Source organism: Macrotis lagotis, chromosome 1 (genome assembly GCF_037893015.1).
Source record: "Macrotis lagotis isolate mMagLag1 chromosome 1, bilby.v1.9.chrom.fasta, whole genome shotgun sequence".
NCBI lineage: Eukaryota > Metazoa > Chordata > Mammalia > Peramelemorphia > Peramelidae > Macrotis > Macrotis lagotis.
The window spans coordinates 866076400-866100820 of NC_133658.1; the positions used below are offsets into that span (position 1 = coordinate 866076400).

The window sequence follows — 24421 nt, forward strand, 5'->3', positions numbered from 1 at the left end:
AATCTATAAAATGAAGAGGCTGGCCCAAATGATCTCTGAAGTCCCTTCTACCTCTGGCATGCTCCGATTCTATTTTATTCACTATGTGTTTTTTTAGGGAAGAGGAACAGATACAAAATAAGTCAAGTGAGCAATAGTCTCAATTCGATGCCTAGGGAGAAAAAAAGGGACATGTTTTATATAAGGAACATTTGGAAACTATATATTTTATATATAAACATATATATGTATGATTTACACACATACATATACATATATATATAATTATATATAGATACATATTTTCAAACTCAGTCTTCCAGAGCCTGGAATGATGGGGGGGGGTATTAGTGTCCCACCCCCCCACCCCGAAGAGGACACACTACATTGCTGATCTCATTTTAAAAGTTAAAACGGCAGAAAGGTAGTTGTATCTGCAAGAAAATGTTTATTCTTTTAAACCCCACAGAATAAAAGAATGCAGCCAAGACCAAGTACTGAACGAAAATGATGTCCCAAAGGGGAGCAAAATGGGGGAAACCCTCAACACAAATAGTCAGTGACAATTTTTCATGTTTTGCACAAAGATGAAAAATCTGTGACATTTCTGAGTAACACTTTTATGGTGACAATTACACAAGATGATTCAAAAATGCAAAATGACAGCAACATGCACATCTGGCTGAAGCTAAAAGTTGTTTTTTCTTTTTTTATACCAAAAGAAGGCCTGTGATTAAAGTGATGAATCTTTTAACATTTCTATTTTTACTGACTTGCTTATTCTATGTAATTTGTTTTAAATGAGACATTACATGCCAATTACATGAAACTTTTGAAGAGCTGTGTTCTTCTAGAATCCCCAGCAAGAAAACCAAATTGATTCCCTTGGTTTCTGAATTTTCCTAGTGTGTCCAAATATAATTTTACCTTGCTTTGCCCTCTCCCTTCCCTGCCCACCCCTACCCAATTCTGAAACACTTCCAAAAGTTGCCAGTGCAAACAGTTTTCTACCAATGTATAATATACATTTGAAACTGAAATCTCTGTGCAATTTATGAGTTTCTTTAAAAGAATGAACTCTTTAAAAAAAACTCCTTGGCACAATAGCTGAGAGTTGGTCATGCTCAGCTGTCAAACACGAGATGGTGCAGAGTGGAAATCACAGTTAAATAAGTTAAAAAAAAAAAACCCAGATACCCAGAACTGCTTTTATTGGCCATCTTTAGAGTCTCTGTTATACAGTCCAGCTCTCCCTCCCCAAGGGCACTGCTTGGGTTCATTACCTGGGCTTTCAGGGGTCTGTGTGTGGGGGTGGGGGCAATGTGACAGAGGCAAGTGACAGAAGGCTCAAGACTCAGAGGAGGCATGATACCTTGGTTGCCACCATCCAGCCTCTACTTTTTGCAGGATGATCTGTAATGAGCTCGATGTTGAAGCTAAATGACAGTGAAGAGGGAATGATTTTTAAAACTACCAAGTCTCCTCTTGAAATGTCTCTTTCCCAAGGCACTGTGAGTAAGACTGCTAGCGATGTTTATGGACTAAAAACACTAAGGGGAATAGAAAGACCTCAAGCAATAGCCACCATTATATTACCGGCCATTCATGCTATTTGTTTTTTCCTGTATGCTTCCACAATGCCCCTTAAATTTGTTTGGCCCTTTGAGGGGGGGATGGGAATTCATTTTTCCCTGTGACATCAACGTCCTCTTCTTTAATATCAGCTATGAAAATCAAAGCTTTGTTAGATTATTGAACCCTTTCCACCTAAAAACTAAAAGAATTTTCATCATTATCACATTTGAATCCAATCTGCAGGTTTAGCTTGATTATTTCAAACAAACAATTAAAAACAAAAACCAAAAAAGAAAACAACAAACCAAAAGAAAGGGTTGAGAATCAAGCAAAGCCCTGCATTTTTTTTCAAGAGGAAACCATGCAAGAGGACATAAAAGGCAAAATTGGCTACTTGAAATCCAAGAGTTGTTTTAATGCATTGGCCGAGAAAAATAAATTGCAAAGTTCTGTGAGGTTTTCTAAAAATTTACAAGAAAAACTGATGGGCAGTTCTAATCAGACTTGGATGTTCTCCCCACCCCCCCACCCCCTCTCTTTTTTTCCAAATGACAACATATACAGTCCCACACAATACAATTTTTTTTTATCTTGACTGCAAGAGATGCTCCTTTGCGATGCCTTCTATGTGACCAAAATGTTGGGCAAATACAAAGTTGGCATTCATTTCTTCAGGGGCTGATAAACAGAGGCATTGGGATCAAGTCCGGATGGGCTGGTCTCCACAAATTTGGAAGAATAATGGGGGGAAACAGGACTCAGGGGGCTGGTGGCTGCAGTGTACGTTATACTGGGCATGACTGCCATGACTTCTGCGATCTTCTGTTTGAGGTCCTTGATTTCTTGATCTTTCTGAATGATTTGCCCTGGAAAAACAAGAATTTAACATTAGACAGGCTCAGCCCTCCTTCTCTAACAGACCCTGGCTTCGGGAGGATATGTGTTTAAAGGCAAACTATGAGGAGGAAACCTAACCAATGATCTGGGCAACACATCTGCTTAAACCCATATCCACCCAGCAGCTGCTTTGGTATGTTCAGAAGGCAGGCTTTTGGACCCATGTCTGAGGTGGTGGACACCTGCTCACATCCCAGCACCCTGGAGGGTCATCATTGCAATAACTGTCATGTTTGAGGGTCACCACGCCAAGAAAGGCAGGCTGATAGCATAAAGGCACACCAAGCACTGCCCTGGGGGTCCAGGGGCCCAGCTGAGCCTCATCATTTGTGGAGATTTTTGTTAGGTCATTTGATTGTCTTTAAGATGGTGTTAAGATGTGCTAAGGCCCCTCCCTTGGGACACTGGGGGCAGGGTCTCAGTTTTCTTCTACTTCTGAGATTCCCCATGGTCCCGAGTCCTGCATGGTGAATTGAGGATTCATGGTGCACACTTTGAGGACCAGCAGATGGACCAGGCCCTTTTATAAATGATGTGGTGGCCCCTGAGGAACTGTCTGAAGTGAGGGCCTTCCCGCACCCCTTCCAAAGGGATCTTTCTAGGCACAGCCTTAGCCTCTCAGCAGCTCCATCAGCTTCCCTTTTCCTCCAGGACAGTGCTCCCCATCCAACTCTGGCTAGGTCCTGCTCTTTTTTCAGCCCTGGGTTCAGCCAGTCTCCTGTTTAATGCAGTACCTCCACGTCTGTCCCGGGCCTGTCTAACCCAGACTGCTAGGATCCTCCTCTGACTTCTTCCCTGGACCCCTATGGAAGCCTTGACCCCATACCTCAAGCCTCTCCCAAATCCAGCCCCATTTGGTCAGGTACAGACCCATGCAGCTGCCACCGTCTGACCTGGGTATCCCCCATTAGTTAGTAAACTCCAGGAGCGTACAATTATCCTGAGGCTCCAACAGAAGCTCCTCCCTCTACTCTTAGGATTCAGTCACACTGGCCTCCCTTAGGGTCCCTAGACCTTCCTCAGCACCCCTCCCCTCCACTCCAGGACATTCTCCTCCTCCTCCTCACTTCCCTCCGAGATGAGTTTCCACTTACAATGGAGATGCAGACAGTTGTTCGTGGTTTTCTTTCCCATTAGAATATAAACTCTTGAGATCAAGAACTGTGGGTTTGGGTTTTTTAACCACTTCTCCCGCCCTCCCCCCGCATGTCCTGACCAAGCCATGACCCAATTCCAGCCTACCTTGGGCAATCTCGAGTTGTCGTTTGGCGTCTCCCAGCGCAGAGAAAAGATCCAATTTGATTCTTGTCTCTGCGCTCAGACTGTTCTCTAAGTGCTGGGTTTTATCTTGCATGGCTGACAGTGCTGACATTAGCACCTCTGTATCCTTCTCATTCTCTTTGTATTTCCGGAGCTCCTGAGAAGGGCAAGAAAACTAGTCAATTCAACAAGAACATGAACATGCTGAATAGTGATGATGGGGAGAAGAATGCAGAGAGATGAAGAAGGCAGATATGTAATTATGTAGTATTTGATAGAAAAGTGAAACTATCCATTTAAGTGACTATAATAAAAGGTAGAATTGTAACAAATGCAAAGGAGATATCCTAACAGTGTAGGATTAGAAATCTGAAGAAGACAAGATCAGCTCCAGCAGCAATTATCAGGGAAGGAGTCATGGAAAAGGCAGAGGAAGGAAGGTAGAAGTTTCATTCCAAACATGAGAGGTGGAGCCAAGGGTCATAGATTGACAGTCAGAAGGGGCTTTAGAAATCCTCCAAGGCTACTAAAAACACTAGAGAGTGTAGGAATAAATGGACTGTTCCTTAGAATAATTAGCAGTATCTATCTGAAACCATCAACAAGCATTATATTCAATGGGGAGAGGCTAGAGGCATTCCCAATAAGATCAGGGATGAAACAAGGTACCCATTATCACCACTACTATTCAATATCATATTAGAAATGTTAGCTTAAGCAATAAGAGAAGAAAAAGAAATTGAAGGAATTAGAATTGGGAAGGAAGAGACAAAATTCTCACTCTTTGCAGAAGACATGATGGTCTACCTAGAGCATCCCAAGAAATCATCCAAAAAACTACTGGAAACAATCAGCAATTTTGGCAAAGTTGCAGGTTATAAAATAAACCCTCACAAATCCTCAACTTTCTATATATGTCTAGCAAGATACAGCAGGAAGAGCTAGAAAGAGAAATCCCATTCAAAGTTACCTCAGACAATATAAAATACCTGGGAGTCTATTTGCCAACATAGACTCAAACTTTTTGAAAACAATTATAAAACACTTCTCACACAAATTAAATCAGATTTAAATAACTGAGCAAATAACAACTGCTCATGGATAGGTAGAGCTAATATAATAATAATGACAATTCTACCAAAGCTAAACTACCTGTTTAGTGCCCTACCAATCAAAATTCCAAAAAATTACTTTAATGACTTAGAAGAAGTTGTAAGTAAATTCATATGAAGAAATAAAAAGTCAAGAATTTCCAGGAATTTAATGAAAAAAAGTACAAAAGAAAGGGGCTTAGCCCTACCTAATCTAAAATTATATTATGAAGCATCAGTCATCAAAACTGTTTGGTACTGGCTAAGAAATAGAGTAGTGGACCAGTGGAATAGACTAGGAGTAACAGCAGGAAATGATTATAGTAATCTGCTGTTTGATAAACCCAAAGAGTCCAGCTATTGGGATAAAAACTCTTTCTTTGATTAAAAACTCCTGGGAAAATTGGAAGTTAGTATGGAAGAAACTTGGATTAGACCAACACCTCACACCCTTTACCAAGATAAGATCCAAATGGTTACAGTATTTAGACAAAAAAAATACTATAAGCAAATTGGAAGATCAAGGAGTAGTTTACCTGTCAGATCTATGGAAAGGGGAGCAGTTTAATGACTAAGGAAGAGATGGAGAACATCACCAAAAACAAACTAGATGATTTCAATTACATTAAATTAAAAAGCTTTTGAGCAGATAAAACCACTGTAACCAAGATCAAAAGAAATGTAGTAAATTGGGAAACAATCTTTACAACTAATGATTCTGACAAAGGGCTCATTTCTAAAATATACAGAGAACTAAGTCATATTTTTAAAACAAAAAGCTATTCCCTAATTGACAAATGGTCAAAAGATATGCAAAGGCAATTTACAGATGAGATCAAAGCAATCCATAGCCATATGAAAAATTGCTCTAAATCATTAATTATTAGAGAAATGCAAATTAAAGCTTCTCTGAAGTACCACCTCACACCTCTCAGACTGGCCAATATGATCAGAAAGGATAATGATCATTGCTGGAGGAGTTGTGGGAAATCTGGGACACTATTACACTGTTGGTGGAGCTGTGAACTCATCCAACCTTTCTGGAGAGAAATTTGGAACTACGGCCAAAGGACAACAAAAATTAGCATACCCTTTGATCCAGCAATACCACTATTGGATCTTATACCCTGAAGAGATGATGAAAAAAGGTAAAAACATCACTCGTACAAAAATATTCACAGCAACCCTGTTTGTGGTAGCAAAGAGTTGGAAATCAAGTAAATGTCCTTCAATTGGCGAATGGCTTAGTAAACTGTGTTATATGTACGTCATGGAACACTACTGTTCTATTAGAAACCAGGAGGGACGGGAATTCAGGGAAGCCTGGAGGGATTTGCATGAACTGAGGCTGAGTGAGATGAGCAGAACCAGAAAAACACTGTACACCCTAACAGCAACATGGGGGTGATGTTCAACCTTGATGGACTTGCTCATTCCATCAATGCAACAACCAGGGACAATTTGGGGCTGTCTGCAATGGAGAATACCATCTGTATCCAGATAAAGAGCCGTGGAGTTTGAACAAAGTTCAAGGACTATTCCCTTTAATTTAGGGGAAAAAAAAACAGATATCTTATTGTCTTATCTCGTTATCTCTTACACTTTTTGTTTCTGCCTTAAGGATATGATTTCTCTCTCATCACACTCAATTTGGATCAATGTACAACATGGAAACAAAATAAAGACTGACAGATTGCTTTCCGTGGGGGGAGGGAAGTAAGATTGGGAGAAAAATTGTAAAACTCAAATAAAATCTTTAATAATAAAAAAAAAAGACGTGAACCAAGTTGCCTGAGGATTTCCAGTTTAGGAGACTGAGAGGGTCTTCATCAGAAAGAAGGTCTTCAATTCAGCAGATAATGATTAAGTGCAAGTTGTACTGAAAGGTGCTGGAAGAAACTTTAGAAGGTTTTGGTGGGAAGGGAATAAGGGAAGGAATGAACAAAAACTATTAAGAAGCAGTCTGGATTTCATTTTCAACTAGAGTCTGAACTCTCAAGTTCCTGCCAGTGAGGTTAAGTAAAATGAAACCCAAATGTGAGCCTTGGGGTCTGGGGGCTAGAGAACCAGCTACATTTGCAATGGGCCTCTGACAAGTTCACAGAGCCCTCCATTCTCCCCAGGAGGTAGGATTGATTCTCAGAGAACAAATGGGCCGGCTCAGGACTAGAGAGAGAAATGGCGGCTGAAGGATGAAGTTTAGGGAGACATACTTGGCCTCATCACAAGAGGGAATTTCCTAAAAATTCCCAGCACAGAATGGGACAACCAAATATGCCATGGCTCTGTCACTGAGGGCAGTGTTCAAGGAAGGTCGTTTGTTGGGCCCAATTGAGGGGCTTATACTATATGCAGACCCTAAGGGTCTCTCTCTGGATTCTGACTGTTTAGAGTAGGTATTTTATAGCAAAAAGATGGCATCCTAGCTGAGGTAGGATCTGCGCCACAAAGTTGTACACAGACTTGGCATGCCCTAGGCTAGAGTCCCAGCTCCTCTCTTTTGGTGGGCAATAACCCCTGGGAGCAAGGGGGACATTCCACAAGTCACTGGGAAGGGTTCTCATGCTCAGCAGCAGTGACTTGGGTCAAACCTGAAGGTATTTCAACTCCCATGGTTACTCTCTAAGAGGTAATGACCAACTCATTTTGCCTCCACAAACCTCAGTTTTCTCATCCATAAAAGGGGATAAAAAGGACTTGCTCTCTTCCAGCATCACTGTGCAGTTTCAGCATGACAGATGTCAAGTGTTTTCTAAAGTATAAATGAGCTACTAGTCAACAGAGACTAAGTAAGGCCTCAGTCTAAAACCCAAAGTCTAATTCAGATTCCTTATAGGGGGCATCAAAATTATGGCATTAAATTAATTTTAAAGTTTTCCTTCTTCAGTCACATTACTAAAGCAGTATCAAGCAAGTAGTAGACAAAAAAGCATTAGTTGATTGACTGATTGACATTTTCCTAGGAAGCCCTCTTAGGGGGACATAAATTCTATTAGTGTCCCCATGGTCTACCATCAACAGGGGCCCACCCACCATCTGCCACTTTTCATTCCCAAGGGACTCCATCAAGGAGTGGTATTTTCTCCTCACCTGGACTTTAATTTCTAATTCTCTGATCTGGTCTTCTTTCAATTTCATGTCAATCGTTAGCTTCTTGCATTCTGTCTCAAGCTCTCGGATGCGGTTCCGTAAGGTTTCGGTGCATTCTCCCCTTTGGAAAAGAGAAGAGGAAGGAAAGGATTCACAAAGATTCATATTTGAGTCCAGTATAAGATTCTAAAATCCCAAACTCCCACATACCCCAAAGCTAGGCATTTCCTTTTAACCCAGTTTACTTCTTCCCTGCCCTCTAGCTCAGTTCCCCAGGGTCCATAAACATGGAAATCATTCCTAGAGATTATGTCAAATGTGATACAGTCCTTTCCAATAGGACTCAGTAGGCAAAAGAAAGCCCCTTGTGGTAGAACCAGTTTCTAAGCCTATTCTTCCAAAAAGGTGTGATAGGGGCAACAATCTCTTTTTTTTCCTGGGTCTTTGTTTCTTCCTTTAAGCAGTGTTCACCTATCTCCACTATCATGGTGATGGCTAGCCCATCACCAGTTTATTTCTATGTCCCATGCTGATAGCAGCACTTAAGAGTCAGCAGAGAAGTGAAAAATGCTTAAATCATGGCTCTTCAGTCCTGTATGTGGTGGAAAAGAATTGGAAATCAAGTAAATGTCCTTCAATTGGGGAATGGCTTAACAAACTGTGGTATATGTATGTCATGGCACACTATTGTTCTATTAGAAACCAGGAGGGATGGAAATTCAGGGAAGCCTGGAAGGATTTGCATGAACTGATCCTGAGCGAGATGAACAAAACCAGAAGAACACTGTACAACCTAACAGCAACATGGGGGTGATGATCAATCTTAATGGACTTGTTCATTCCATCAGTGCGACAGACACAATTTTGGGGTATCTGCGATGAAGAATACCATCTGTACCCAGAGAAAGAACTGTGGAGTTTGAACAAAGACTATTACCTTTAATTAAAAAAAAAACATTAACTTATTATGTAATTTTGCTCTCTCTTATACTTTATTTTTCTTCCTTAAGGATATGATTTCTCTCTCATCACATTCAACTTAGATCAATGCATACCATGGAAACAATGTAAAGACTAACAGACTGCCTTCGGGGTGGGGGTGGGGAGCAAGATTAGGGGAAAATTATAAAATTCAAAATAAATAAAATCTTTCTTTATTAAAAAAAATCATGGCTCTTGACACTGGCCGGCTAGGTGACTGTGGCAAGTCACCTCCTCTCTCTTCTCTGTAAAATGGAGTCAAGATCTCTTGTACTATCTTGCACTTCATAAACCTAAAGCATTAAATAAAATGAGAGCTATTAAATTTACCTAAGTTATGAAGATGCAGGACAGAAATAAAACTAATTACGGATTCCACTTAGAATTGTCCCAAAGAGGCAAAGACTTCAGAACTGGCCTGCCTTTTACCTAGAAGGAGGTCTTGAATATAACAAAAGATATTTCACATATGTATTGGTGAGCAACTTTTCAGCAACAGGACCAAAAAAATGGCTTCAACTGTTATAGAGGAAAATCTGTCATGTCTCAAAGGATTTTCCCATTCTTAGTCTAAAAGATATTGGAAAGTAATGTCAGGAGGACAGTGAGTCCTCCTAATAGAATTCTTAAGAAAAGGACAGGTGGGATTTTGGGGAGGTTTGAGTACAATACTGCTTGGAGGCTGGTCAAAGATAACTTGTTGATGATGACTGACCCTCATTTTCAAAGAAGACCATGACATCAAGGGCTATGACGGGCACATGAATTGGATTTGAGTGAGGGGTGCTATGCCCCTCCCTTTTCTCTAGTGGTCAGATATGAATCAGGATGATTAGAGATGGCCCTGGATGTGAAGCAGAGCACCAGCTACCCATTTTGCCATCTATTTTCTCCAAAGCCCAAGAATTTAGAGGGACTGCACAGGCTGAAGGCTCTATATGGTTCACTGGATAGAGCACTGGGTTTGGAGTCAGGAAGACCCAAATTCAAATCTAGCTTCAGGTGTTTTGCAACCCTGGGAGTTACTTAACTGTGTTTGCCTTAAACCACTGGAGAAGGCAATGGCAAGCCACTCCAGTATCTGTGCCAAGAAATTCCATGGAAATAAGGTCCACAGGGTCAGAGAATAGGACAGGAGTAAATAACTGAAGCACCAAGGATTGATGGAGCTGAAAAAACAGTAAGACTGTGGGCAGTAAGCAAAGGCTGTACAAAATCAGGAATTCTAGATTATTCATCTCCATTTGAAGGGGAAATGATTATTCACCAATTATTATGCATATGCAAAAACCTAAAAGAAGGCTATTAATATGCCAAAGGTTGACAAGTAAATTGCTTGTTTAATAAAACAAAGCAAAAACTCAAGGAGGAATTAAAGTAGTATTATACCACACAGATGCAAATTAGGGTACAAATTAAAAATAGAATAAATAATAATTTACACTCACCCTACATCTGCAGATTTTCATTCATTTTGCAAACAAGAATAAAAGTCCCATCTTTCAGATGGCGTAAGTGAGGCCCAGAAAACTCAATGAAAAATTGATACAGTTAACAGGAGATGAAGAAATTTGCATTTTAATCTTCTTACCTCCTTGATGGAATATAGACCAGTAAGAGTCCAGATAGGGGTTGGGTTTTTGCTACAGAGACAATTTCTCTTTTTCACTGCTTGGTTAACTGGACGTTAATAAAGTCCTATATTCACTTCTCTCTGCCTCTTCCATTCATGACACAACTTCTGGTAATGTCCAAACCTGATAGGCAGCAGCATGTGAGGAGTCAGACTTGCCTGAGTGGATGGGTCAGAACTTCCCCTGTGGGGTGCCTACTTTAATGTGAAGCCTTCAGGGACTTGCTGGGTCTACTTTGGGTCACTTAAAAGGCAACTGGGAAGACCCCAAACTAAAACCAGCCTCCCTTTTTATCAAAATCTTAGGAAACATGGCTTCCTAAAACTCCTACACCTTAAAGAAAACAGGTTTAACACTTATTTGGATAAGAGCTGAGGTCAAATTCAACCTTTCCTAAAAGTCATCACTTTGACTACCCATTCTGAAGAAGAGGAAATAGCACAGGATAGAGGAAAGAACCCTGGACATGAATTTGAGTCTTGGCTCTGCCACTGAGGACAAGGGACTTTAATAGGCTCAGTTTTCTCATCTGAATAACAGGGATCATGTACCACTTACTTTACTGAGCTGTTGTGAACAAAGCACTTAAGTAAGTTATGACTTAGTAAACTACAAACACGGACAGTGTATCTGTGGAGATTTGGAGTCAGAGGCCCTGGATTGAAATCCTAGTTTTTATTCCTGATTCTCAAGTTACTTGTGTCTTGACTCACACCTTCATATGTTAAATGGGGGGGCTGGAAAGCAACCCTAAGTGGCTATTCAGTGCTAAATTTAGGATCCTCTGATCCAAACATTAGAGCCCCCATTCCTGGATCAGAGACAGCATGGTGTGATGGAACGAGAGATAAGTGGAATAGGCCTGTCTCCAGCCCATACTGGTTTAGTGACCATGAGCAAGTCACTCAACTTCTTGGAACTCCTGAGTGGCAATTCTCTATAATTATATGGTTAGGTAACAGTTGTCTACAGTTTTCATGGGATTCCTACTCCCAAGTTAAAAAAAAAAAAATCCCACCTTTAAAGCTTCACGAGGCTAGTGAGACACATACTCACGAAAGGAACTGACATCTATCTGACCACCTTGTGCCATCAGCTAACCCTAAAGGTATTTAAGAGGTCTAGTTGTGCCCCTGACAGGCTCCTAGGGCATCAAGTTACAAGTCCTATCTTCACGTTGGGAATGCAGTCTCAGATCCAAGATGGCAGAGTGGGCATTGAGTACCTGGTAGCAGCAGCAAAGGCAACAGCTCGGGCAGCAGTTGCTTCTTCTAACTTCTTCCTTTTTTTCTCCTCCATTAATTGCTTTTCTACAAAGCTTCGGGCCTCCTGCTCTGCTTTCAGCTTTTTCTCCAACTGGCTGATAGTCTGCTTATCCTTTTGTTTCATTTGGACAGCGTTATGTAATCTGTGAAGAAATTAATTTTATGGAAAGCTTTAGGATTGGAGGTATCCACTGTAAAACATGCAGACATACAATCTCTATTCGATCAAGGTCAAGGCAACAGGTAGTTTCTATAATCAATACCTCAATCTGTATTTCCTGGACTAATGTAGTCATGAAACATTTGGAGGCATGAAATACATTTATGGAATTCATAAATTAAACATCTCCAGTTAAAATCACAGTCTATTCAAGGTAGGGGTTGGGAGATGCATTAGGGCCAAGGTTATAATAGTAATTGTAAACAGTGTTTTTCCATATACTAAGCACTTAAAAAAGACTTTTTCATTCTTTCATTTAATAAAGAGAAAGAACAGGTAGGAGTCAGTCTTGTGCCTTGCAAGACATTAGGATTCACAGTTGTTTGGGAATTATTGCTCTATGGAACAACATCCACAGCTCCCACTGAATATATGCTATTGTTTAATACTCACTGAATGAGATGCATTAGAGGATACAGAAAGGGGCATGGCTCCAGCTTTGGGACTGATAGGAGAGGGGGAAGTGATCTAAATATCTCCCTTGGACCAGGTAAGACAAAAATTTGGGGAAAAGATGTAAAGCATTCAAAGGAAAGAAAGCTTCTGATCAGGTGCTAAGGGAGAAGAGAATCATACACCTGATCCCAGGGCTGAAAAGCATCCTCAATACTGCACTGGACAAAATATTTCTTCAAAGAGTATCTAGGGTAAATTAGAGGAGAAATTTCTATGATGTATAAAGGCATCAACAAAGCTTAATTTAAGAAGAAAAAAAGGTCATGCTGAGAGTCACATAAATACTCTCACCCACTCTACAGAGAGACTGCTCACTAGCTGGGGATCACTGTGGGAGAGCGCTTCATTTGGAGTTATCCTAATTTCAATGAAAAGTTCCAGGTCCAGCTCCTGCCAACTCCACACTCCTCCCTCTCCGGCAAGGTTGGCCTGCTCACATTACTGCTGTGATGAAGGGCACCCAAAAGGTTAATGTGTGGTCACCCTGATGCTTAACTCAAGTCTAACACTCCACTACACCCAATTTCTAAAGTTACATGTTTTCAAATCATTTACAAACTGCATGAATTCTTTCTGTGGAAGAAGACCATGGATCCTCTAAACGGAAAAACTGCCCTCTAGCTAAAGATTTTTAAAAACCAAAATGACCAAAATAAAACTCAAAAAGTGTTCTGGAAAAAATTACTCAGGCCTTAAAAAGGTTCATTCATGACTGCCCATCTCTATAAATGAAACCAATGAAAAGTTTGTCAAATTTCTCAGTTCCAGAAATGGAAAATCAGTCAAATTGAGTTCTAAAACAGAAAGTAAGGTAAATATCAAATAATAGGATATTCAAGGTTGACAGCAGCTAGGATGATTTGACAGTTTTAATTCTAAAGTCCAACCTTTTCCTTCCTTTCTAAATTAGATAACTTGAACCATATATTGCTTAAAGGGAAAGAATATAATGTTGAACAACTGTTCATTGGCTTTTTAGCCCTTTTTAACCTCTGTTTGCACTTAAAAGTGTTTTATTTTTGTTGACAGGATCACAGCAGTATACACAAATTGTTCTAATCCTGTTTGCTTTTTGTACTCTGAATCACTTCATACACATCTTTTAAGATTTGTTTAAATTTTTAATGTTTGTCCTTTTTGAAAGTCGCAAAATATTTCTTGACATTGCTATAGCAAAATTTGTCAAGGCATTCCTTAGATGTTGAATAGATTGTTTCATCAAGTTTTTGCTATTGCAAATAAAGATGTTATGATGTTATAACTATTGTTTATAGAGAGTAGTGGTTCTTTTTAGGCATCTTGGTACTACTGGTAGGTCAAAGGGGGTATGATCACTTTCAATACCATTAGCTCAATTTATTTTCAACTGAGCTAAAAAATCCACAAATTAAATTTGGGACATTATGATCAAAATAAAATGTCCTAAGAAACTGTTTGGCTTTGGAGTAAAGACTGCCAGATCCCACATGTTAAACAAGTGGCAATCTTAATCAGTATTAAAATGAAATAAAAAATACCCAAAACCTTTTTAAAAAAAAAAACACTTTAACTAATGAATCTATCTTTTCCTCCACTTGGTTCCTTGGACTGCAAACATCATGGCTTCCAGCCTCAGAGGACAGGAGTGAAAGCATACTTGTTCTGGAGCAGCTCATTCTCTTGTCGGAGCTGGCCGATCTCAGAGCGAATCCCTCGCTCTGTGCTCGTCAGGGAGCTGATCTGACTGCGGAGCTCTTGTTCCACCTGCCTGCTGGCCTGCAGGTCAGCCTTTAACTTTTTAATGTCTTGTTCCAACCTAAGAGAAGAAAACACAGGTGAGAGAGAGGGAGCTTTCATTGTGGTCTATACACTGGGCTCTTGGGAAACTCTATAGGCTTCTGAGGGAATGAGTTAGGCTTAAACTGGGGCAGTGTCAGGACTGCAGTCCACAATCACACCTTTAAAAGATGGGACTCAGACACTTTCTGTGGGAAAATTTTGATCTTTAGGACTAGAAGGAAGCTTATAGCTTACTTAATCTTACAGTTCACTTTAGGGAAAAATAAACAAAGGTCTAGTGGTATGGTAGGTTTAGACTCCCAGTTCCTTTATCCCAGAGCTTCCTGTATGTCATTTGATTAATTTTTCTGGGCTTCTCTAAGGCCTTTTCTGAATCCCAGGATCCTAAGAGAGGTTTCAGGGACTGACTGGTTCAGGACACATAGATTATAAAGGGCAGAGCCAGGAGTCCAGTCTAGGCCCTGACCCTAAGTCCAAGCCTCTTTCCACTCTCCCACAAGGGCAGCTTCTGATTTCCCTCCAAGTCTTATGATCATAGAAGGGTGTGGGTTGAGGGACAAAAGAGGAATTTCTGTGAGAGTATAAGTTGGGAAGGTACCTCTATAGTAGGACTCCCCATGGACCTTGAGGAGGGGGCGGTAGAAATGTCAACACTTTGAAGGACTACCAGGTAAGGCTTTGAGATCCACCAATATGTCATGACCTACTGGTTCATGTCAATAAAGAAAGCCACCTAAAAGATTATAAAAAGTCCTTGAGACAATCTACTAAAGTTGATAGAACCATGGGTAAATAATGTCTATGCTGGTATTTATGATTTTTAGCAGAAAATCTTATTAAACTCAGTTTAAAAAAATGATATAACAAAAAAGTACAAAAACAAGATACTTGTCTACACTTATTTTCTAAATGGTAAAGATTCTCAAGGGTAAGCTATGCTACCCATCTTTTCACTTCCTTGCCACCATTCCAATTCTTTTGTATAACAACAGATTTCAATTCAGCAAATATTTACTGTGTGTGTTACTATGTGTGACACAAAAATAATGTACATTACAGTTCTGGCCTCAAAAGGTTTACACACTTGTCAAGGATCCAAAATAGACATGAATAAAATGCTTCAATAAATATTCAAGGAATGGCATGATTCAGTGATAATTTTAATGATAAGGAAAGAAAATGCTATAGAAATGGAGTTGATCCTAAGTTCAGATGGATAAGAGGGGTAGGATTTAGGAAGGGTGGGAAGGGGGGGGAAGGACAAGCTAAGAAAAGGGAAAAACACTAGTAAAGGCAGCGTCCACTGAAGGGAACAAAATGGAACCCAGTCTTCTTGGAAGGAAGGCATTTGTATGACCAAAAAAACGAAGACCAAGGTTTAATAACAAAAAAAATGCTCTTCAGAGTAGAAAGAAAGAAGAAAGGAAAGAAAAAAGGAAAGAAAGAGAGGGAAGAAGGAAGGAAGGAGAGGAAGGGAGAAGAAAGGCAAAGAAAAGAAAAAAGGAAAGAAATGGAAAAGAAGGAAGAAAAGAAGAAAGGTTACAAAAAGTATTCATTTGGTTCAATAAACATGTTAAATGTCTATTACAAGCAAATTCCTGTGCTAAATTTTGGATGTTATGTTCTCTCTTTATCACTGGTAGAATTTAATGTCCTTATATAATTTATATCCTTGGTTGAAAAAATGGTCTTTTATGACCAGAATAGGGAAAGGGAACTAGAATGTGAAATCAAGAACTCTTGTTCTTATACCAGGCCTCTGTAAAGAGGATGGACAAAGTGATCCCGACACCCTTCTTGCTCTGGAGGTCTATGAGTGAAGGGCCCGATGGTGTGCAGAAGAAATCTGAATTTGGTGAAAGAGGATATGGCTTCAAATCCATGTCCTCTCATTACCTGTGTAACCTAGGAAAATTACTTAATCATCCCAGGTCTCAGCCTCAGTTTCCTCATAAGCAAAATAAGGAGGTTGATCTAATTTCAGCTCTAAGATCTATGCTCTTCTAACATTCTAGGATCCAGGTAATCTGACTCAATGAATACACACAGACACTGAAATACACATTAAGTTGCATCTTAGGAGTGTATAAGTATGCCCAGGAATCAGATTCTACATATGCTATGTTTTTGAAGGCAATATTTAAACAGCAACTGAGAATGAGAAAATTAAATCTGTAGACATTTGATGTTAAGAGCATATCTACCATTATTCTTTTATAAACTATATTTTAAATCTATTAGCTTAATATTAATTCAATAAAATATATTTGGCCTTTAAAAAAAAATGAAGACTAATAAGCTTCCAATAGTAGCACAAAGTTTAGCTAGTAAATTGCTACTCCTCCCAGAGGGCAGGGTAGACTCCCAAGTGATTCTATCACTTAAAAAGTCTCATGGGGGAGATGAGAGACTTTTTGGGTTGGGCTTTTATCAGTTTTAACAGTTGCAATTTTATCATGCCACGGCTCCACAGTTTCCACTGAAGCTTTAACCAATATTATTTACAAGATGCACTTCATAAATTTTGTGCTAGCAGGTGGAAAAATATACACATTGAGTTAGGATGAATGTTTTCAATTAGTAAAGAGCAGTGAATCCACCCATTTTGGGCCCATTATGGACATTTTTTTACAAAGTAACAGCCACTTGTCTTACTAAGGTTGTGCCAAACCCACTGGTAAAGGAGGATCAGCGTGTTTTGAGGTAAAATGGGACTTATACTGATTAAAGAGGTCACAGAAGTCAATGAGAATCTTCACGTATATTCTTGGAATTCCATAAAATGTCTATAGTTGTAGTCCAAATTGTGATGCAAGTGGGGGGGGGGGAAGGCTACAAAAACGAATCAAATAAGTTTGAAAATCCTTAAAACTAATCTCAGGACACCTGGCTTGAAGGAAAAAAGGGAAAAGGTAATCAAAACAAAAAGCTCCATTGCCCATTCACCTGGACTGACAAGCTCTAAACATCTGACTGGGTTGAGACCCAAAGCTTATGAGAGAAAGCGACAATTCTTCCAGAGATATGGCCTCAATATTCCTGCAAACTCTGAAAATACTTAGTTAATTTTGAAACCAAATGAATTTCCTTCTTGCACCGATTCTTGTGGAAGCAGTCTTCCTTACTCTGGCTGTAAAAGATGTCATCTCCATTTTGGAGTCAGGTCACGTCCATCCTAAAACCAGGGGGCAGTGGATGGGTGAGATAACTGTTCTTGACCCCTTCACCAGGAAAGACAAAGTACATGTCTCCAAAGAAGGTGCTGTGAAGTCACCTCTGAAGTTCAGAAGTCATCAATCAACCAACGCGAAAGTCAAGCCACAGATGTAGCCAGTGAGGGAGTTCCGGGGCAAAGGTCTCCACAGCTGCCTTTTCAGTTCCCTTCTTCCATCAGCCAACCACTCATGACTTCTTGGGTCCACACATCTACCCAACCACGGAGGGTCAAAACTTGCTCTAATGTATTTGTCATTAATTCAAAAGAATATAAGAAAATTCACACAAAGGGATCCATAGCTCATAATTGTCAAAATTTTCATAAAATTTTCATTCCTTAACCTAAATATATGAAGCTCTAATGGTAACAACTTGAACAGCAAGTGGAAGCACATCATCACATAGCCCTGCCCAGAGGCACTATGGCCTGAAATCACATGCATATAAAAATCTGAATTGAGCACCTCATTTTTATTGACTGAAGCAGGTTAAATTATTTTAGCAGGTAAGGGCAATGATTTTTGTAGAAACTTCTCAAAGTATGATAGAACGGAAGGGGCTTTAGGCGCCAGCTGTTTATACCCCATCTTAATAAGGAGCAAAGTGAAGCCCAGAGAGAGAGGAAAGGCCTTGTCAGGATCACCCAGCAAGGCAGTGGCATTGCCACCTTTTCAGACTTCCAGGGCACAACTCTCTCCATTATTCTATGTGTATGCAATACATAGGTTTTGGTTACAGCTATGCACATGTATGTTTTCACAGGATTTGGAGTCAAAAGAGGGAGGGTCTGAACCCCAGCTCTGCTCTTCAAGGAGATCACTTCTCTCTGGATTTCAGGTTCTTCTATAAAATGGAGTAGGTCTACATCTACAATCATGAAGTGTCAGGTAGGCAAACTCCTTCTATCAATGCAGGTTGGTACTTTGAAACTGAGAGGCTTAGTGGCTGAACACCATGTGAAGGGAGTCACCAACAGTCCCAGTGTACATGGGTGTCAGAGGACTCAAACCCAGGTCTTCCTGGCTTCCAGGCTGATCAGCTATCTACCCACAAAAGTTCACCATGTCTAAACCCACAAAAGTTCATGTGTATATACATACATGCATAACTACACATATATATACCCATGTGTGGGCATTTAGGTTTAGGGGCTTCAAAAAAAATAACAGTCTGTGAGCTACAGAGTGTGTTACAATTTTCCCCATCTTTTAGAACAAGAAACTAAGACTCCCAACAGTTTAAATGACTTTCACATGTTTGCTTGGGGTCCAGCCCAGAATCCCTTGCTACATCACACTGTTTTTAACCAATAGATGCCATTCTCCTTATAGCTGAATTATCATAAGCAAAGACTCCCATGCTGAACTTGGCTATAACTTTAGAAAAAGGGCAATTTTTGTAACTGTAGAACTACCTCAGAATGTGTCTTAAGCATATAGTGAATCTTCCTTAAGAAGCAGCTCCTCCAAGGAAACAAAAGGCACACGGAAAAGTTATTTCAGTTTCAACAATGGGTAACTTTCAAGAAGTTAGTGTGTGCTTTTAAGGTTACGACACAAAATCAACACTCACAACAAAACTCCATTCTATTTTTATCTTATACCTACCCATATATTTTTTAGATATATTCTTTAAATATGGCAAAACAATCCTTTTTACATTGTGGGAATCTTATGCAAGCCCAAGTGAATGGCCTGAAAATGACAAACTTTTGCCTTTTGGTTCTATTAATTAAATAAGCCACATGAGTAAAATTACCAGAAACATCTTCAGCTCTAGAGAGGCAGCACTTATAAAAAGTACCCCCACCCACCCTCTCACAGGGAAGAGATTGAAGAGTATCAACTTCAAGTGTGCACTGCAAAACAGCTTGGTTCATAAATAGGGCAATGAAGATGGATGTAGGTGCAGGGTTGAACAATAACTGAAAAGAATATAACCTAATATTTTAAGCCTGGCAAATGAAGTCAAATAAGATAGCTCTTCCCCACCTTCTCAGGCTTTTCTCACTACTACTTCTAAGGAAATCCTCTGCCCCAATCCAACTTTTACCCAAACAAACCTCTACATTTTCTTGCCTTCAGTAAGGAGCTCAGTACATGTTGATTGACAGCCCCCCTCCCATCCCTGACAATCCCTGGCCATGCCACTATTGTTTGTCTGTATCTATCTTTCAAGATCCAGTTAAAATTTGACCTCCAAGCAACATAAATGTTCACAGTGCACTTAAGTATCTATTCCATATAAGACCTGGCTATCTCATTAGTAAGACCATCCCTGACCACTCCAGTCTAAGACCTCTCCTTTGGCATTATAGCACATCACTGTCCCTGCTAATCAGAAGACATTTACAGAATTGCTCTGAACTGTGGATGTCTCAGGTCCCCAATTATACTTTACTGTAAAATGAAGGCACCTTACTTTAATCCTAAGACTTAAGAGTTAGAAGAGAACTTAGATCTTTTACAAGAAACTGAGATCCCAGAAAAATTCGTGACTGTCTGAAGTCACACAGATAAGTAGTAAAGTTGGATAATGGCAAAGTATAACTCAGATCCTCAGATTCCAAATCTACGATGCCTCCAAGATTATTTCTAGATTTTCTTTCCAGCTCTGACATTCTATGATTCTCATAACTCTATGCAAAAACATGTCAATATTCATGGAATATAAGGATCTGAAATGATCCATCAAAGTTTTTTGGCTTTGAATGAGAGCTGTGGTAGAAGACCTGGGTATAAAGGCATCTGCATTCTCAAAAAGCAAATCCACATGGAAAGAGAAAAAAAAGCAATTGCTTTGTCTCAGTAACTAATTCCACTATGGTTCTCTGAATTAATCATGCAAGATAAGACTTGTTAAGAGACTCAACATCTGTTTTTACAGAAAGCTTTGAGCCACAAATCATGACTATCTGAGAAACCCTGTCCCCATGAGAAACAGTTTTGCTCGCTTTCAGGTAATTTATCCCAGAGACATGCTGAAACTTATAAGATTCATAGGGGGGAAAACCTAACAACTAAGCATTCATCAGATGTGCTGATCATAAAACCAGGCTTCAAATTAACCATTTCCCAGACACTTTACTTCACTTGCCTGAAAGTTGCTCCAGAAATCCTAAATCAAGTTGCCTAAAGTCTGAGTTTACATAATTTGCTTATAAGGCACAAGTGTCCAAAAATAAACACCCTGCTGGCCTAATTATAAAATAAAGCTGTATTACAAAGGGACTCAAGTCTCTGCTTTATAATCTGCTAAACACAAAAGCCAACAAATTTAGTTTTAATCAAGTAAAAAAGTGTCATGGGGCCTTCAGTCTGTTTCTACCCAAATGGTCTTATGAAGTGAAAATGAAATCCGCATTTTAGCCCTGCAGGAGCAACATTAGCAACCAAGTAAAACACTTTGTAATAGCTGCCAACAAAGGCTTTAGTTATGTACAAGGTGAAAATAGTAGGACTTATGTGGGTGCTGGAAGTAATACCTTGAAGCAAAGAATCATTTGCCTTACCTGACTTCCTTTTTGTATTGAAGTATCTGAACAGTCAGAAAAATTCTTAGGCCACATTAATAGAAGTCTAGAATTCAAATAAGGGCAATCCCAGAGTCTGTGCTGGTCGGACACCCCTAGAGTGCTATGTGCTCAGTTCTGGGCAGCACACTGACCACCCTGAGTGGAAGACCATGGTGTTGGGGGGACCTGAAACCATTTCATATGAGGCAGGAGAAGTGGGGAGGATGTTTAGGTTAGAGAAGAAAAGGCTTTGGTTTCTTGGGGGGGCGTAGTTAGGGAGTTGGGAGAAAAGACTGAAAGGATTATCATGTGAAAGAGGAAACAAGACTTATTTTTGCTTTGATCTCTGGAGAACCAGGAACAATAGGGTTAAAGCTTCGGGGAAAGTTTTCAGTTCAATGGAATCTCTTCTGACTTTGGTGCCTGACAGCCTTGAGAAGGCCATCTACAACAGATATGGCCAGTTACGTGGTCTCTAACTTTCTACTTAACTATCTATAATCCAGCTTCTGAACTCATTCCAATGAAACTGCTCTCTCCAAAGTTTTCAATGATCTCTTAATCACCAAATCTAAAGGCCTTTTCTCAGTCCTTGATCCTCCGGACCTCTTTGTAGTTCTGACAGAGTCAATCACTCTTTTCTTAAAATCCTCTTTTCTCCAAGTTTTCATGACATTGCTCTCTTCCAGCTCTTCTCCTGCCTTTCTGACCACACCTCTGTCTCCTCTGCTGGATCTTCTTCCACACCATGCCCAGTAACTGTAGGAGTTCCCCAAGACTATCCTAGATATTTCTCCTGGAAATCTCTCATAAATTCTGATTTCAATGACCATCTTGACGCATATGATTACTCTCAGATCTATTTATCCAGCTCTAACCTCCAGTTTTACATCAACTATCTATTATATATCTTGAACTAGATACTTCTCTTCTCAGACATCTTAAATTTAACATATGCCACACTGAACATATTTTTCTTCCCTCTCCTCTTCCTAACTTCCCTATGTCCAAGGGTACCACCATCCATCTAGGACCTAGGATTGAAACCTAGGTATCATCCTTGACTCTTCACTCTCAGATTCTCCACTCACACCCATATCCAATCCATCGATAAATTCTACTGATTCTATCTTTGAAACATTTGCTTCATATGGCTCCTCTCCTCTGACACTGCCCCCACTCTGGTACAGGCCTTCATTTCTTCAAACCTGTCCTGTTGTAAGAGTTTGCTGGTGGGTCTATCAGCTTCAAGTGTCTCCCTACTTTCATCCACCCTCCACTAAACAGTCAGATCAACATCCTAAAGTGTAGGTCTGAGGATGTCATATCCCTACCCACCCTCCTCATCCATTAAACCTCAGTGGCTTCTTATTACTTCTGGGATCACATAGAAAATCCTCTTTTATACAGAGCGCTTTCTCAAGCCCTTCAGAACCTGGCCCCCTCCCACCTTTCTAATCTTACCTTTGACTCCCCTCTCAGACAATTCAGTGATCCCGGCCTTCCTGGCTGAGTCTTTTTGCTGACTATTCCCCAAGCCTGGAACACTCTCCCACTCCTGGCTTTCCTAGGGTCCTTCAAGGCTTAGCTACAGAAAGCTTTTGCCACTTTTCTGCAATCTTTTTTTCCCTTTTCTGTAACAACCTTGCCTTCATTCTGAGATTACCACCAATTTATCCTATATGGATCCCATCTGCATGTTGTCCCCCCTTTTGACTGTGAGTTCCTGGAAATCAGGGCTGTCTTTGCCTTTTGGGGGGGGGGGTGGCACAAGTTCTGAAACAGTTGGTAAGTATTCAACAAATGCTAGTTGACTACAAAGAAATTAGTAACAATTAGAATTGTGGAAAATGGCATAGGCTGCTCATCACAGGAGACTTTGGGAAGTGCTAAAAAGCTACAAGCTACAAGTAAATGCAGACCCAAGTGACCCAGAAGGTTCCTTTCTAATGTTAGAGAATCTGTGATTATCTGAAATGAGTCCCAAGGTCACTATGAATGAGAAGAAGGTACTTTGTGGTTTCCTCAATAGTTGTACCTTCAGTTTGTTTCCAGAATGATCATTATTTGTGAATATGCCTCATTTTCCTTATTCAACTGACTTTATGTAGTGTGAAGACAGAGACTGTTTTATTTTAGGCAGGAGCCAGAGAAGCTATATGGCATAATGGGAAGTAAAAGGACACTGCTCTTGGAGCCACAAGACCTGATTTCCAGATCCAGCTCTGATACTTACTAGGGATGATCAGGTCCAGCATCTCCATCTGTAAATGGGGAAGATAAAATGGGGAAGTCTATAAGGGGTGCTATGGGTAAAGTGCTATGTGAACTGTCAAAGTGCTACAGAAACTTGAGTTCTTCTCATTTGCTAAGCCATCATGTGGCAATTTGCACTCCAAAACACCCTAAGAGAAGCCCACTTGCCTGCTTCCTTGGTGCTTTTAATTAGCTCCTTGGTTTGCCCTTTGTCTTTGGAAGAACTTTCAGATGATATCTAAAAATCTCAGGGAAAATCCAATTTTCAGCTAAATTCTCAGGGATATTAGTCACTCTAGGAAAAGAGAAATTTAACTTTTGAGATGGCTGTGATCAAGTCTTCATTCTTGAGATCTAAGCCTATAACTTACTGTTGCTGTCTCCCTCTGGAAACTATTGTGTGGCTAGCTCCCTTGCTCTAGGGATGCTGAGTGGTTTAGCAGTAAATCTATGCAGGGTCAACACAGGGAAGCCTGAAAGAAATGCTGAGACTCTAATCTCCTTCTTCCCGAACAAGAAAATCTTAGTAGTAGTTTTGTTCAAACTTTGAGTAGCAAAGTCCTTGTGCTAGAAATTCAACAGGGAAAGGCCTTGAGGAGGTAGGACCAGTTCAAGGGTAGAACTCCATATGTACCCCAAGTATTATTTTCACTGACTGCCATAGCTCTGATCTTGCCTCTCAAGTAGTTTGAGACAAAGGTTTTTGACAAAAGCGTTTCTTCACTATTTCCAAAGCATTTTCTTCCTAATAACCTTATGAGATAGGAGATGAGATAACGTTTTCCCCTGTGCATCCATCTCCCACCTTGGTCACTTTTCACAGGATCTAGGATGAACTCCCTCCTTCCCTCAGTCAATTCCTTGCTTCTATCACAGCAAAGCTACAGGTCACATGTGCTCCCAGTTGTTTGGGCAGGCTACTTCTTTTTTTTTTTTAATATTTATTCTCATTTTGTACAAATGTTTTTTATACATTAATAAAATATTCTTGTTTAAGAGTAAACAAAATACCCCCTCCCCCAAAAAAATATAGACTCGCTCAAGCAATAAAGTAAAGGGGAGAGAAAAAAATTAAAATAAAAAAAATAATAGTAATAATTGTAGGTATAGCCCAGTGGCACAGTGGACAGAGCACCAGCCCTGGAGCCAGGAGCACCCAAGCCCATATCTGGCCCTGTACACCCAACAATCATGCAGCTGTGTGACAT

At 40.1% G+C, this 24421-nt stretch overlaps 1 protein-coding gene across 2 annotated transcripts in view; it reads right to left on the minus strand.

The window, feature by feature from the left end:
- Positions 1 to 399: 399 nt before the first annotated feature.
- MACO1 (macoilin 1) overlaps positions 400 to 24421 on the minus strand; it is an 86406-nt gene continuing 62384 nt past the window's right edge. For both annotated transcript variants that reach the window (XM_074218085.1, XM_074218087.1), the window contains exons 7-11: positions 14085 to 14243; positions 11733 to 11915; positions 7893 to 8013; positions 3694 to 3868; positions 400 to 2420 (exon numbers count right to left, since the gene is read on the minus strand). In XM_074218085.1, the coding sequence (XP_074074186.1) occupies positions 2218 to 2420; positions 3694 to 3868; positions 7893 to 8013; positions 11733 to 11915; positions 14085 to 14243 (841 nt within the window). In that variant the 3' untranslated portion in view covers positions 400 to 2217. The remainder of the gene's footprint in view (positions 2421 to 3693; positions 3869 to 7892; positions 8014 to 11732; positions 11916 to 14084; positions 14244 to 24421) is intronic.